The 16,567-nt window shown below is 59.7% G+C and overlaps 1 protein-coding gene across 3 annotated transcripts in view; it reads left to right on the forward strand.

Annotated features, from left to right (window-relative positions):
- Positions 1–16,567, forward strand: part of Hrh2 (histamine receptor H2) — a 41,922-nt gene that overhangs the window by 17,516 nt on the left and 7,839 nt on the right. The window contains exons 2-3 of one of the 3 annotated variants that reach the window (XM_047555935.1): positions 2,736–4,254; positions 11,669–12,227. In XM_047555935.1, the coding sequence (XP_047411891.1) occupies positions 3,182–4,254; positions 11,669–11,741 (1,146 nt within the window). In that variant the 5' untranslated portion in view covers positions 2,736–3,181 and the 3' untranslated portion in view covers positions 11,742–12,227. Of the gene's footprint in view, positions 1–2,735; positions 4,255–11,316; positions 11,424–11,668; positions 12,228–16,567 lie in introns of those variants that run through there. The other 2 variants (XM_047555936.1, XM_047555934.1) reach the window with 2 other exon arrangements.

A 16,567-nucleotide genomic window follows, 5' to 3' on the forward strand; every position in this document is an offset into this window, starting at 1 on the left:
CCTCCCGCCCGGGTGGGGTGGTCGTACAGGTCAGTGATGTTTAACATGCGTGTATAGCTGTGCATTGACCCTCACTGGCGGGAGCTCCCAGTGTTTCCATTTCTTGCCACTTGCAAACCCGCGAGTGCAGATGTCCCTGCCCAGGTCACTCCTATGTTGGCCTGCATGGCCACAGGCTGGCTCCGGAAGTGGGCTGAGCCAAGTGGCCTAGAGGGCCATCCACGATGCACTGGGGATTTTAAAGAAACTAAGGAAGTTGTGGAGGAACAAGCAGGTGGTGTGGCCTCCTGCGTGCTCACAATGGAGGCGCAGAGGAAGGCTGGGAGCCCATCACGCCCCTGGCCAGCGCCCCTCCCCTGGCTGCGTGAGGGCTGGGCATGTCGTGGCCCCACAGTCAGCTCTTCCTGCCTGCCTCCGGGGTGCTCCCTGTACTGCAGTGAACATGTCATCGCCTTGGAAGTCTGAGAAAAAGTTGGGGAGAGTGTCTTCCATTTTATCTGTGATAGTGATGGTGACAATTCTTGTGCGCAAAAGCAAGCCATTGAAAGTCAGTGGACAACATGACCCTCTAGGTGATCACCCTCCCACAGGGTCCAGGGTGCGTGAGCCTTGCCTAAGACCCCTGCCTCCACAGGAGGTTCCCCCAGACTGCTGGGGTGCTCCCAGCAATGGCCTGGGAGCTGCACCTTTGCAAACCCCATGAAGGAAGGAATCATGGTTGCTGTCCACCATGCCTCGGACCCCGTCACCTGGAGCAGCACCTGGCCTGGGGGCGGTGCTCCAGGGAATATTTGTTGAGGAGAATAAAGGGAGGGACGAGAAGGAGAAAGGAAGAGGAGGAAAGAAGCGGGGAGGGAGAAAGGAGGGAGGGCAGGGGAACCGGCTTGGAAGCTTCGAAGTTTTGCCCGAACCTTGACTGAAATGGCAGCCCAATGCCAAAGTGGCCTCTATACTCAGCTCTTTAGGAAACTCAGAGAAATCCAATCGGAAATAGGGTTTCTCAAAAACCAATTCCATTACTAACCGCTCCAAAGTGAGTCAAGTGGTGGCGAGACGCCTGTTTTGGGGGCCACTTTTGTAATGAAAAGATCTTCTAAAACTAACACCCGGAGGCCCAACTGCAGGGCTGGAGGCTGGGCAGGGCAGCAGACGGTGACCAGGAACCGCGACCCCTGCCCCTCTCAGTCCTTACTGTTAAATGGTGCTTCTCATACCAGGCTGCAAAGCCACTCCAGGCAGGAGGCTGGGGAGGCTGGGGAGGCCGGGGAGGCCGGAGAGGCCAGCTCCTGCCCCCAGGAGACTAACTTGCTTCTGCCTCTCGGACCTGGGGACGTCCCTGCGGGCAGCTCTGAGGCACCGGGATGAGCCTGTGTGGACAGCCAGGAGTCGGCTCAGCTTAGCTTGTGCTGGTCAGCTGCAGGCACAGACTGTCGCCACCAGGAGGAGCCCTGGAGGCACCTGGTGACGGGGACTCTCCTTGAACCAAGAGGCATTGTGGTGCAGCTGTTAACCCAAGTGATCTTTGCAGGAGGGAAGGAAAGGAGGTCTTCAGATTTTTAAATCATCGGAAAAAGAAAAAAGGTTTCACGACACGTACATTCTGTGTGTCCTCCCCGTGTCCTCCGCGTGTCCTCCATGTGTCCTCCGCGAGTCCTCCGCAAGTCCTCCGCATGTCCTCCCCATGTCCTCCAGGTGTCCTCCGCGTGTCCCCCACAAGTCCTCTGCGTGACCTCCCCATGTCCTCCGCGTGTCCTCTGCGAGTCCTCCCTGTGTCCTCCGCATGTCCTGCGTGTGACTCCCCCACAAGTCCTCCACGTGTCCTCCAGGTGTCCTCCGCGTGTCCTCAGCGGGTCCTCCGAGTAACCTCCCCATGTCCTCTGCGTGTCCTGTGCATGTCTTCCCCATGTCCTCCACGTGTCCTGCGCGTGTCCTCCAGGTGTCCTCCGCGAGTCCTTCGCATGTCCTCCCCGTGTCCTCCAGGTGTCCTCCACGAGTCCTCCGTGAGTCCTCCCCGTGTCCTCCACGTGTCCTCTGTGGGTCCTCCCCGTGTCCTGCACGTGTCCTCCGCAAGTCCTCCACATGTCCTCCCCGTGTCCTCCACAAGTCCTCCACGTGCCCTCCCTGTGTCCTCCATGTGTCCTCCACGTGTCCTCCAGGTGTCCTCCGCGTGACCTCCGCGAGTCCTCGCACAGCCGCGCTCTCTGGCACAGGTTTCTGACAGCTGCTTCTGTGCCCCAGTGGTGCTGTCCTTATGACAGATGCCTTGCTGGCCCCCAGGCAGGAAGTGGACCACCGCGCTTTTCCTGAAAGAGCGTGGGCCCCTAGCTGGAGGGCGAGGAGTTTTGTCAGAATAGCAGCGCCGGCCTGGCTCCAGCATTGAGGAGCAAAGCCCGTGCGCCGTGGCTCATCCATCCAGCCTGTCATTCATTCACCAGATGCCTCGTACCCAGCTGTGGGCTCAGGAGCTTGGAGCCAGCAGGAGAGAGACCCACAGCCCCCGTTCTCGTGGGGCCGAGCGCCTGTGCCCAGGTCTCCCCGTGTCTATCAAGACTCCTAGCCTTTCCAGCTCTCCCTGCATCCTGCCCTCCCCTCCCCATCCTGACTGCCCCCCGTCTCTGCAAGGAGAGGCACCCAGATGGGCCCCAGGCCCCAGCAGGGCTAGAACACTCCTCCCGAATCCGCCCGCGCTCCTGGTCGCATTTCAGAGTGCTCAACGCTTGCTCTTTGCCTTTTAGCTCCTGCTCCGGTGACCCCAGAGAGGGAGACCTCGACCCCATAACTTGACGGGAGCAGGTGCCGGCTGTGGAGAGGGCCTCGGCGGCTTCTCCTGAGATCCCCTCCGCGTAGCACCACGGCCAGCTCAGCGCCACGCTCTCACGCCTCGGTCCCCATGCCCAGCCTGGAGAGTGGAGGGCTGCCCCAGCCGCAGGAGGAAGCTGGCTCCTCGGGGCCTTCCGAGGGCTGGAGTCGGGGCCGCCAGCCCGGCCTGCATCCTGCCTGCAGCTCTTCTTCATTCAGACCCGCGCCCCACGCCTACGCGACCGCTTGATCTATTTCTAGAAGACGGTGTTGTGTCGGCCACTGGAGCCCCCGACGTGGACACTTGCCTCGGGCACTCTTGGGAGTCTGGAGCCCAGAGGCTGGAGCCGCAAGACCGGGGGAGGGCGGGAGCAGGCCCACGATGGCGCCCAATGGCACCGCCCCCTCCTGTGGCCTGGAGTCCTCCGTGTCCAAGGTCCCCATCAGCCTGGTGCTCTCGGTCCTCATCCTCATCACCGTCGCCGGCAACGTGGTGGTCTGCCTGGCCGTGGGCCTGAACCGCCGGCTCCGCAGCCTCACCAACTGCTTCATCGTGTCCTTGGCGGTCACCGACCTGCTCCTCGGCCTCCTGGTGCTGCCCTTCTCTGCCATCTACCAGCTGTCCTGCAGGTGGAGCTTCGGCCGGGTCTTCTGCGATATCTACACCAGCCTGGACGTGATGCTCTGCACGGCCTCCATCCTCAACCTCTTCATGATCAGCCTCGACCGCTACTGCGCCGTCACGGACCCACTTCGATACCCGGTGCTGGTCACCCCGGCTCGGGTGGCCGTCTCCCTGGCCTTCATCTGGGTCATCTCCATCACCCTGTCCTTCCTGTCTATTCACCTGGGCTGGAACAGCAGGGGTGAGACCAAGGGCAACGGCACTGCCCGCAGGTGCCAGGTGCAGGTCAACGAGGTGTACGGGCTGGTGGACGGGCTGGTCACCTTCTACCTGCCTCTCCTGATCATGTGCGTCACCTACTACCGCATCTTCAAGATCGCCCGGGAGCAGGCCCGGAGGATCAACCACATGAGCTCCTGGAGGGCCGTCACCATCAGGGAGCACAAAGCCACCGTGGCGCTGGCCGCCGTCTTGGGCGCCTTCATCATCTGCTGGTTCCCGTACTTCACGGTGTTTGTTTACCGAGGGCTGAAAGGGGACGATGCAGTCAACGAGGTGTTCGAAGCCATCGTGCTGTGGCTGGGCTATGCCAACTCGGCCCTGAACCCCATCCTGTACGCCACCCTGAACAGAGACTTCCGCACCGCCTACCAGCAGCTCTTCCGCTGCAGGCCCGGGGGCCGCGGCTCCCACGAGGCTTCCCTGAGGCTCGGCAGCTCTCAGCTGTCACGGGGCCAAAGCCGAGGACCCAGGTGGCAGGAGGAGAAAGCCCTGAAGCTGCAGGTGTGGAGCGGGACGGAAGTCACTGTGCCTCAGGGAGACACAGACAGGTAAGGCTGCCTTTGCACACAGGAGGGACTCTGGGAGGGGTCCTGCTCATGCATGGCCAAGAGCTCTCCAGGGGCCCTTCCCAAACCACGTCTCATTTAATCCCTCCCAGGGCGCCATAAAGTAGAGCATTTTGCCTCCATTTGAAAAGGATCCTCGTAAAGCCCTCAGAGAACTTCTCAAGGGTCACTCAGCTAGGATGTGGACAGAGGGCCCTCGCTCCAGAACTCGTGGGCCTGTCTCTCCAGCTATGTTGTCCTGGCAATATGGAGACTTAAGTTGGAGGCCCAGCTTTGCCACTTAGGAGTCATGGCAGAGTTGGGCCTCCAATTAGGCCCAGCCTCGTAACTTACTTTTGCAGGGTAACATCGAATAGCCAGGTATTGCTGTCACCTGATGGGACTGTTGAGGGGCTAAAGGAGAAACCCATGCTGTTCAGCATTTATTGAGTTCCCAGTGTGCACCAGCTCTTACCTTAGGGTTGCTCAAGTCAGTGGGAAAAGAGGACAGCAGAGTCAGGAGGAGGTCCTTGAAGGCCAGACCAAGAAAGTAGCTGTTCCTGAAAGATGCAAGAGTTAGACACAAGGACCAGGTTAACCTAAGCAGATCTGTGCTTTGGAAAGAGGACTCTTCCATATGGATGAGTCAGGCGAAACTGCAGAGGCTCCGTGAGAAGGCTGGGGTGCTGGTCCAGGAGGGAAAAGAGAAGAAAGCCAAATTGCTGGGCTATTGAAAGAAAGAAGACACTCTCACAAAAGGTAAAGAGGCAGAATGAGATTTAGATAAAGACACTGGGACAAAGCCAGGGAGGGCATTTTGGGATACCACATCCAGGAGCTGAGTGACACTGAGGAAGCTCATCTTGTGAGTGACAGCTCCTGGTCCCATGTCATCTGTCGAGAAGAGTACAGGAAAGAGTGTTAGTAGAATGCCAGCACATACAAGTTGCTCGGTAAATGTCATTTTCATTTCTCTTCCCAAAGACCATGCCTTTCCCCCTCCATGCTGGTCCCACCCATTCACTCGTATATCCATCCATCCATCCATCCACCCAACCATCCCTCCATCCATTCATCCATCCATCCATCCACCTATCCATCCACCTATCCATCCATCCATCCATTCACTCATCTATCCCTCCATCCACTCATCCATCCATCCCTCCATCCATCCATCATCCATCCCTCCATCCATCTATCCATCCATCCCTCCATCATCCATCCCTCCATCCATCCATCCATCCATCCATCCATCATCCATCCACCCATCCATCCACCCACCATCCATCCATCCACTCATCTATCCCTCCATCCACTCATCCATCCCTTTATCCATCCCTCTATCCATTCATCCCTCCATTCACTCATCTATTCCTCCATCCCTCCACTCATCCATTCACCCACCCATACACTCATCCATCCACCCACTCATCCATCGACCCACCCATCCATCCATTCATTTCTTATTCATTTGTTTGCAAACACTGGTCAGAGTCCCATCACATTCCAGGGCCTATGCTGAGTGCCTGGGATGCAGAAGTGACACTCTGTGTTGATGGTGATGAGAAGCTATGGAAGGTGAGCTGCAAGCTCTGCTCTGAGCTTGGCCTCACCCTGTGGCTTGAGCAAGTCCTTGTGCTTCTTGGACCTCAGTTTCCTCCCATGTGCAGTTACCTGAAGCCCCCTGAGCTAAGGGGTGTGGACCCAGGGGGCCTGGAGTCGGCTGTCAATCTCCGAGCATCACAGGCTCAGTGAGAACATGGGCAGGTGCTGCAGTCCTGCACCCAGGGCTCTGCTTCTGATGGACATTCGTGGGCAGCCTGCCTCACTGGACCCCAGGTCTCACATCCTTCTGTTCCTTGCAGCTGCCACACCCCTGTAGGCATGGGGTGTCCCCACAGACTCCGAACCTCTGCCTTCCACTGCTCCTGTGCTGCTGCTTCTGCCCCGAGCTATTCTGCAGCCTCCCCTCTGGCCTCTTGGTCTCTAGACTCTCCTTCTCAAGTCCTTCCTCCAGTGTCCCCCAAGGGTATCCCTGCTCCATCTGATGCACATGATGCCCATCTGACCATGTTCTTCCACGTCCCTTCCAGTCCCTCACCCAGAGGGCAGCCTCGAGGTCAAAGCTGCTTTAGCTCACACTACAAAAGAGAAAGAAAAGAAAACAAAGCTGGTGAGCACACACCAGGGCGAAGGGCGGACAGCAGGCATCGGCACTCTGCGGGGTTGTCACGTGCTGCTTGGCGCCGCTCAGCCCTGTTCCACTCTGGGCTCGTAAGCCGCCTTCACACCTATTCCTATCCCTTCCTCGAGGCCGAGGTGCTCAGGGAGACAGAGCCGCCCTTCCCACACCACTGCTTTGCATGGGGAGGCGGAGCCGCCCTTCCCACACCACTGCTTTGGCCACCTGGAGTTGCTCATGGTCCAGTCACAGAGCAGATGGGCGATGGCTCTGAGCAGCAGGTGCCGAAGACTGAGACTCAATGTCCACAGCAGTGAGGGTCAGGGCACGTCCCTGCAGCTTGTCCCAGAGAACTGCCTTCTGAGTTGGGCCTTCACACGCAAACAGAAAGCCATTCACATCCAGGGAGGGGCTGGACCTCACTCTGTTCTCAGCACCCCCCGGAAGGGAGAGTCTGCATATGCTCCACTTTGTAGTTGGGAAACCGAGGCTGGGAGAATTCCAGTAAGTTGCCCCAAGTGGCACAACCGGGAAGATGCGCCCAAGCTGGGATCCGAGTGACCATAGAGACGGCAGCTCCAGGAGCTGGTGCCCGCTGGGCTCCAGACACACCACGGGTTGCCCGTCTGCCTTCTGTCTCTTATCCTCACCTCCACCAAGGCCAGCTAAGAGGCGGTGCCCACCTGGCAGTGCAGAGCCAGGAACAGAGCAGAGGCTCCGGGAGACCACAGCCCCTGGGGCAGTGGGCAGAGGGCTGGGCAGAGAAGCAGGAGTGGGGGCAGACAGAGGACCTCCCACAAGGTCCAGGGCAGCCAGAGGTCCATTTTCACACTGAGGCTGCCGGGCAGCGGGGCTCCGGGACGCTGGCTCCCAGGCTCCCTGCTGACTGATAGCAGGTCCTTCCTGCTCTCTGCTGGGGTCAGGAGCCAGCGCCAACCAGCAGCCCTTATCACTGCCAGGGCTGGGCTGTCTGCCTGAGCCAAGAAAGCTGAAGGGGACTGATCCAGCCTGCCTGGCAGAGTGGAGGCATGGTCAGCTCAGCGGTGTCCAAGGCAGAGGGCCAGGCTGGCTGCTGCACCTTCCCTGTGGCCAGCCACAGCCCACTGCCCGTCCTCACCCCTCTGCCCCGGACCTTCTCGCCCCGTCTGGGTCTCGCTGCTCCCTCCCACTCTGCTCCGTCTCTCCTGGTGAGCTTTCCAGAACATGGATCCCCTTGCTGTCCCCAGGTTCCACTGAACCCTGTCACCTGCTGCGTAGAGCACAGCTCAGGTTTTCTTGTGGCTGATGTTAAAAATAACTACCATTTTTTTTTAACACTGAAAAACAACACACATTCAGAACTCTGACATCAAGGTATCAGCAGGGCAGTTTCTTCTGGAGAATTCCAGGCCGCATCCCTTTCCTTGCCTTCCCAGCACTGGAGGCCACCGGTGCTGCAGGGCTCAGGCCGCCCACCGCCCCACCCCATCTCTCGTTCCCATCCTCACCTCCCTTCTGCAGCCCGACCTCTCGCGAGGACCCCTTGAGGGCCCACCTGGGCAGTCCAGGGTGATCGCCCCATCTTGAATTCCTTAACCCCATCAGTCTGCAAAGTCCCCTTTTGCCACATAAGGTAACATTCTCTGGTGATTAGGACAGACTATTTGGGCCCGTTCCTCAGCCTGCCGTGAGCCCCAGCCTGCTACCTGGTACCAGAGGCCCTTAACCATTGGGTCCCTGACCACCTCACCTTCCTGCTCCACTTCCTGTCAGCATCCCCAGGCCAGACCCACCCTCCCCCAGCCAAAGCAATGTGCTCTACCCTCCTTCAGCCCCAGCATTTACCAGGGCCTGCTGGCTGCAGCGCTGCCCAGGGACGGCACTGAGCAAGGAGCAGCCCTCCTCTCCCAGGGACCAGTGGCTCTCCAAGTGTGGACCCTGGACAGCAGTGGCCTCCCAGACACAAAGCAGCTAGTGTCTCACAGCCTCAGATGTGACAGAGCTTAGACTCAAACCCTGCTGGTCAAACCCAGAGCTTGGGCTCCTTCCACAGTGACATGCTGCCTGGACCTCCTCACCTCCTCTGGATCTTGCTGCCTGGACTTGAACTTGAACTTGGCCTGCTTTCGACCAACACCTCAGCTTGTCCTCTAGACACCATAAAGGGCAGCCCAGGCACAAGGAGGCAGGGGACCTGTCTGCAGAGTAGAACGGGCTGAGGAGAGGCTGGACCCTGCCTGGTGGTCTTTGGGTCCACCCCACCATTGCTCCCTGTAATCTCCCAAGTCAGAGATAAAATGCATGAGCACCTGGCCTATCAGCAGCCCTCAGGCACTTCCTCATTCCTCAGTGCCCCTGCACTTGTGCCGAGGGGCCTGGAGGCACCCAGACCCCCAGACCCCTGGCCAGCTGCTGTGGTGCCTCTCCTTCCTCCTCCAGCCCTCCCCTTGCCAGGGAACCACTTCTTACCTGGCCCTCGCGTCCACCTGCCTACCCTGTGCAGCCAGAGAGGACATTTCCAAAACTCCAGCAGATTCTGCCCCACCTCTTCTGTTGCACTTGGACTGAAATGTGAGGTCCATCTAGCTGGTCAGGTCCATGCAGCCAGGCTCTGCACCAGGCTGCTGCCCTGCCCCTGCCCTCTCAGGTCCACAGTGGCCAGCCTCCCAGGCCACACGCCGTCGGGCCCATGCAGGCTCCCTCTAGACACGCTAACACCTCTTCCCTACTTGGGAGGCAGCGTGTCTGTGTTCTTGGCTGCTGGGTCCTGACACCTCGTGGTGTGCCCAGCAGGGAGCAGGCCAGGATGTTTTAGATGATGAATGAATGAGCCAACATCTTACTCTAGGTCCCAGAGAGCCCTGAGAATGCATAAAGCCACCTGCACCGTAGCCTTCAGAAACGGGGTCTCTAGGAGGGAAGTCGCAGGAAGGGCTTAGAGATGACTGGCTGCTTTCCCGGGCGCCACGGTGGCTGCCCTGCACAGCAGCCTCCAGGGACAGCTGGAAATCACTGCTCACCTCGGGGTGGGGCCTGCCTGCCTCCCCAGCCCCGTCACAGGCCACAAGGCATAGGGGCACGTGCCACTAGCAGAGGAAGTGGGCCCAACCTGAACGGTGCCCCATGCGTCACCAAGTCATGTCCTGTTTGGACAGAGGTGAAGGGCACGGGGCAGGCGGAGCTGACGGCTCCAAGCCCAGCGCGGGAAGACAGGCTGCAGCACTGTGGGCGGACGAGCCAGCGTCTGGCACACACTTCTGCAGAAGAGCTGCTTCTGGGAAGGGAAGTTCCCCTCAGCCTGTGTGTCGACGCTTCCAAAACCCAGACGTGTCGACTTCTGCCATCGGCTTGCCAGCTGTCTGGCTTCTCAGCATGTTTGATGTTAACATTTCTGAGGAGTTTTTACCAGTGCCTGTGGCACATGGGCCCCACCCGCTGCCCTCAGACCAAGGGATGGGGGCTGCCCGCTCCCGCATCAGGACGGCCGCTGGCCTCTTGCCTCACACGGGAGTTTCCAGCTCTGCCTGCAGTTCTGCTGTCGGCTGTTGCATGCGGAGGCTACCTGGGGGGTCAGGTCGTGGTCCTGCACCTGCTGGCTGGAGGAAGTCACTCACCGTCCGAGGGCCTGTCCACCTGCAGAACCATGGCAGTGGTCTGCCTGTGCAGGAGGCTGGGACGGGAGTGAGGAGTGCAGGCAGGAACAGCCTCTGCCCCTGGCCGCTCTCCGCCCGCCTCCCCCCACCCACTTCAACCCCGCCCCCCCACGGTAGCGCCACACTCTGCACCTCCCCCGTGTAAAGTGTGCTGTGACCCTCGCAGACTCAGATCATGTGGCCATCATCACAGCCAAATCTGGAACAGTTCATCACCCCAGAAGAGACCCGGTGCCCTTTCGCTGCCACCCCCAATGCCCACATTCCACTCCCTGCACCCCTGTGCGGAGTGGCCCTGACCTGCTTTCTGCCTGCAGATCTCTCGTTCTGGACAGTCTGCACCCCACGTGGTCTTCCCTGCCCACTCAGCTTCCGAGGCTCTGTCCTCGCCGTCTTGTCCTTACACTCCCTTCTGTGCTTGAGTCCTCCTGTCTTCCCGGTCCTCCTCATCCTCCTCATCCTCCCCATCCTCCGCGTCCTCCCCATCCTCCGCATCCTCTCCATCCTCTCCATCCTCCCCATCCTCCTCATCCTCCCCATCCTCCCCATCCTCCCCATCCTCCTCATCCTCCTCATCCTCCCCATCCTCCGCGTCCTCCCCATCCTCCTCATCCTCCCCATCCTCCGCATCCTCCCCATCCTCTCCATCCTCCTCATCCTCCCCATCCTCCGCATCCTCCTCATCCTCCCCATCCTCCGCATCCTCCCCATCCTCTGCATCCTCTCCATCCTCTCCATCCTCCCCATCCTCCCAGTCCTCCCATCCTCCTTGTCCTCCTCATCCTCCCCATCTTCCTCATCCTCCCCGCCCTCCGCGTCCTCCCCTTCCTCCCCGTCCTCCCCATCCTCCCCGTCCTCCCCGTCCTCCCCGTCCTCTCCGTCCTCCCCGTCCTTCCCATCCTCCCTGTCCTCCTCATCCTCCTCATCCTCTCCATCCTCCCCATCCTCCACATCCTCCCCATCCTCCCCATCCTCCACATCCTCCCCATCCTCCCCGTCTTCCCCGTCCTCCCCATCCTCCCCGTCCTCCCCATCCTCCCCTCCACCATCTCATTTCTCCTTCACCAAGTGCTCAGGCCTCGTGGCAGCTCTTGGCCCTTCGGAGGCCTGACTGGAGGACTCCAGTGACCCAGATCCCTCCCTCCCTGCCAGGATCACTCAGGGTGCCCATCCCCAGAGCCACTTTCTGCACACGGCCCAGCAGAGCAGGCAGCTGCAGCCAGTTAATCCACCCGCCTTCTGTCTCTTCAGAGAGTTTGGGGAGTGAGACCCCTCCGGCCCCAGAGGAGGTGAGGGAGAGGAGAGCAGAGAGGCGGTGGGACGCCTCCACAACCTCTGAGGTCCAGGAGAAGGCACCGTGGCCCCTGGAGTCACTGGAAAGGGAGAGCAAGCGCATTCACTGTCTGCGGGGCTTTGCCGGCTGGAGGCCCAGCATGGCCCGGCCGGCCCGTCTCCCAGAGTGCCCCTGCCCAGTCACTCTGGCTGCTTCTGGGGCAGTTTGGCTGGCGCTCCAGGGTTGTGACTGAGGGGAGGGCAGCTACATCTCCAGGGCACTGGCCAGTATCTTTGTACCTAAGAAAAGGAGACGCTCCTTTCCCCCCAGGGCCCTTCCTCAGGGATCCAGCCCCAGGACACAACTTGGCCGTCACAGGGAGGATCCAACCAGCCCCTCTTGACCCCGGCACCTGACTCCTCTGCAGAAGCAGCCTGGGCAGCCCTACTGGCCCTGCTGGCACAGGGGAAAGCAGGGCCAGGGCAGCGTCCACTCACTTCTGCCAAGGACCAGACCGCGAATGTCTTACCCTTGCAGCCCACGGTCTGCTTCAGCCACAGCCACTCAGACCTCCCGTCCACAGGACTGCACACGGCACGGTGCTCCGTGAGAGGGTGGGCTGAGCCCTTCCTGCTGCCTGCTGCTCTTACCGTGCCTTTTCTACCTTCAGAGATGTGCAGACAAACAAATGCCATGGGTCACCAAGGCCCACGGTCTGCAGCACATTCCAGGCTGCCTGGGTCGGCAGCCTGAGCGGTAGGCGGTGCCCAGCAGGCCCTGTGTGGTGGGGAGCCACCTGCTGTGTGTGGCTCACACAGGCCAGTATTGCCTGATGATAGGGTTCTCAGGAGGTGTCCCTGTCACCGAACAGCACCAGGCCATGCCACCTCTGTCATGGTAGACAACATATAAACTGACTGGTGGCTATGTCCTGTTAAAACTTTATTTATGGACACTAAAACTTGAGTTGCATCACATTGCCATGAGTCGTGAAATGTTACTCTCTATTTTAATAAATAGGTGGAAGCCTAGATTTGGTCTCTGGGCTAGATTTGTCATTGGCCAACCCTGGCATTGGAGAAAGAAATGGGTCGCAATTCAACCCCTTGCTCTGTGACCTGGGGGAGGTACCTCACCTTCTCTGCGCTTGGCTTCCTTATCTGTAAAATGGGGATTAAAATGCCCCACTGGGGAGATTTTGATGAGACTTAGCTGCAGTTTATGCAAGGTGCTGGCACAGAGTAAGTGCTTAGTAAGTGGCAGCTTTGGTGATTGTTCTTCCCACGGCCTCTTTGCAGAGAGGCAGCTGGAAAGTCTGGGGCAGGCTCTGCGGACTGTGTCCCAGCTATGCTACTGAAGACCCCAAGCTAGGTCCTGTGCCTCGTGTCCCTCATCTGAAAAGAGGACTTGGATTAGCTTCAAGGGACCATTCCATCCCTAACCGTATACAAACGCTCAACAAGGGGCAGAAATCATGCCCACACCCGACGTGCCGTGTCAGGGTCTCCTGGAAAGGCAGGGAGAGCGTGTTTTCCATACTAATGAGCTGCTCCGGGATGGGGGCAGTCCAGTGGGATGTGTGCTTGTCACAGAGTGAGTTGCAGGTGCTGGAGCTGGGGCGGGCGAGGCCCAGGCATCTCCGCAGAGACCCCAGCTGGCCTCGGGGCCAGGGGACTGGGTTTCTCAAGCCTCTGTGTGGGGTTGATGGCTGTGTGACCTTGAGAAGGTCGCATTCCTCTCTGAATCCTAATTTCCTTCTGGGTAAAAGAGAGATCTTGACAGCTTTTCCTATCCCTAAGAAACAGCAGTGAGTCACGGGGCTCTCCGCTTTGGGGTGACGCTGGTGTTCACTGAACTCGCAGTGGCTCTCTGTGGCAGTGTACCTGGGTGTTGGACTGGAGTGTCCCTGAGATCAACTCGGTTGTTGAAATGGAGTGACCACCACTGCCCTGGCCCGTGAGCCCAGTGGGGTCAGTCTTCCCGGGAGCTGAACGACTTTGGGCACGGTACCCGCCTCCCCATGGCACCCACCCAGGTTCTTCTTCTGCAAAAGGGGGGTGTGGCTGGCAGCCATTGTAAGGACGGAAGGGCAGAATACAGAGGCCTGAGGGAAGCACGGGCCCACGAGGGGTCCAGAGGCCACAGGTTCTGGCCCACCTGGGGGTGCGCGCGGTGGGCCCTGCCTGGGCGGAGCTTCCCCAGCGTCTGCCCGCATCGCCGGGGCTGTTCTGCTGTGGGAAACTGCGGCGACCATCGCTGGGCAGAGAACACTCTGATGTGTTTCAGCTTGTTCTAGAAACTGGATTTCTGGAAGCGGCCACTGGCCAACGGAAGGGATGCTTTAAGGCTTCATTCACCTTGCCTGTCTCCAGGACCGGCCACACAGCTTCCCTGCTGGAGGTGTCACTTAGGCAAAGCCACCTCACAGTGGTTGCTGAAGGTGTCATGGTGGCTGACGAGGGCAGAGGGACAGACCACGAGGAGAGGCCCTGGCATCTCAGGATGGGCAGAGGGGACAGGGAGAAGGGCCGGGGAGACTGAGGGAGCTGAGGAGGAGGCTCTGAGCCGGAGCCCCGTCCCACATCTGAGGCTGAGCCATTCAGGTTGCAGGGCCCAGCGTGCCCAGGCAGGGAGCCGAGCCAGGAGGCAGCAGCAGCATCAGGCCTGGGTCGGGCCTGCGCTGCTGTCACGGCTAGGAGACAGGCACGTGGCAGGCCTGTTTCCCCATCTTGAGCTGGGCAGGCACCTTGCCTGCCTCGTGGGACGGGAGGCAGTGAGTGACGGGAACGGGCTCGGAATTGTCTTGGGTGCTTGGGTTCTTTTTCCATGAGCACCCACTGGTGTGAGTGGGCCGGGCTTCCAGATATCCTCCCGTTTTTAAAAAGAAATCAAATTTAAGACAGGGTTGGTCAAGCCAGCCAGCCTCAAGTGAGGCTGTTGGAGAGTTTGAGCAACTGGGCAGAGTGAGCGCAGGCCAGGGCTGGGGGCGCTGAGTGTGGCGCAGATCCCAGGCAGGACGGGGTGCAGGCCTCCCTCTGCTCTGCTCTGTGCTCTGCGGGAGGGGCAGGGGCCTCCAGCTCTGCAGCAGGACCAGCAGGCCCTCCAGAGGCTGCACTGTACCTCCTCATCGCTCTGAGTCTTGGGAAATGACCCAAGTTCCTCACCTGCCCAAGGTGAGGTAATCTGTTGTGTATGTCACGTCGTGTTGAAGTTAGGTGGGATCACACGTGTTGACTGCTGTGGCCTCGAGCACCCTCCCGCGTCCAGCCACGGGAACTGGATGGCAGGGAGGCAGGGGAGGGGCTGAGCGGGAACCAGGCTCCCCAGCCTTCGCCTGTCCTCCAAGTTATGTGCCATACCACAGCTTACTGGCTGTGTGACCTCCGGCAAGTTCCTAACTTCTCTGGACCTTGTTTCCTCCTCTCTAAGAAGAGGCACTGATAGTACCTGCCCTGTGGGTTAGTGTGAGAATTCATTAATACATGCAAAGTATTGAAGGCCAGGCCTACATGCAGGGTGCTCTGCGGGTGGTGGCTTCTCTGTGGCTGCTCTTGGGGCTCAGTGCACATGGACCCAGCAGACAGGGCATGGAGTCAGCGTGTGCCTGTGGTCAGGTCACTTACTCCACGAGGGCCAGTTCCTTATCTGTGAAGATGCAGGAGGCAGCACTCTCCTGGCAGGGTTGCTGGGAGGAGCCGGGCCAAGCAGAGGACACGCTCAACATGTGTGTTGAGTCACGTACTTTACCGAAAACTCTAGACAGGCCTCCACCAATGCTCCCAGACCACCCAGGCAGCCTCTCGGGGGTGGGGCACACTCCTGGGCAGAGGGTGTGCTGGGCAGTGCTCTGTCACTGTGACAAAATACCCGAGATAATCACCTTAAAAGCAGAGAGGTTGACTTTAGCTCATGGTGTCAGGGTTTCGTGGTCAGCTGGCCGCCTTGCTCCTGGGTCTGTGCAGGCTCAGGAGTAGCGCTGTCACCTCATGGCAACTGGAAGGTCCCCCTAAAGGGCGTGCCTCAGTGACCCAGCCTCCTCCCAGCTGGTCCCACCTCCTGCAGGTTCCACCACCTCCCTGTAGCACCACAGGCTGGTGACCTAGTCTTAGCACAGGGTCTTCGGGGACATTGCAGATCCAAACTAGAGCAGAAGAGCAAGCTCCCTTCTGCTCCTGGACATTCACTGCCCCACACAGTTGTGAAATCTTGGAGAAGGTCCAGTCCAGGCTATGGGCTGATGCCTTTACTTGGTCAATTCCTGACTTCCTCCCTGCTCCACAGCCTTCAGTAGCTCCCCAGTGCCTATCAGATCACACCAGCCTCTTCAGGCCAGGCCGTCCTCTGCTGGCTACAGAATCCCTTTCTGCCTCCTCTCCTCTCTTCACCAGGTTCCTCCCTATTCTCAGAACACAGCTCCCCGTGCATGCCATTCCCTCTGCCTGTAGAACCCCAAAAGCGCCCAACACTGCTGTTGAAATCCCCTCACCACATACAGCCCAACACACATGCCGCCTGCCCAGGCAGCTGTCAGTGTTGGGTGACCCCAGGGCAGAGCGCCGGGTGACTGCACATTACAGGAGGGTTTTCAAGACATTCACCCTTCCCTTATCATCGCACAGCTTCAACAGCCCTTTTTCCGGCTCTCGCCGCTCACAGGTGAAGAGGGGCTTAGGCAGGGAGGCGGCACCATCTGAGACCCGCCGCCGGGGAGAGCGCGTGGGTCCAACCCAAGGCTGTGTGCCTGGTTCCAAACCGCACCCCTTCTCCAGCCTCCTGGCACGTGGCCGCTGCCCAGATGTGTGCTGAGCGGCGGTGTCCCTCGCTGTCTCGCCAGAGGTTCCACAGTAGCCTCCTCCAGGTGAGGTGTGTGCAGACGGAAAGCCGGCAGGGAAGGAAGGAAGCCCCGTGCGGGGGGCTCAGAGAAGCCTCAGGTCCTCCAGCCACCAGCACCCACTCCAGCGTGGACAGTGGGGGACGGGAGTGACCCCTGCAGGGGGACACCGAGTTGAGTCTGGGAGACGGACAAGGACAGGAGCAGCTCACCCTGGGGTAAGAGCCTTGGCCGAGGGGCGGCAGGCGCTGGAGGGAATCAGTAACCTGGGTCACCTGAGACGGCTGCCCAGAGGTGATGCCCAACGGCCTGGAATCAGGAGAGAAGCTGGTCATCTGAGACGGTAAAGGAATGTCATGTGGGGACACAGACGCACGTCACCTAGGGCAGGAAGAGCA

The sequence above is a fragment of the Sciurus carolinensis genome, chromosome 6, assembly GCF_902686445.1.
Source record: "Sciurus carolinensis chromosome 6, mSciCar1.2, whole genome shotgun sequence".
NCBI classification, from domain to species: domain Eukaryota; kingdom Metazoa; phylum Chordata; class Mammalia; order Rodentia; family Sciuridae; genus Sciurus; species Sciurus carolinensis.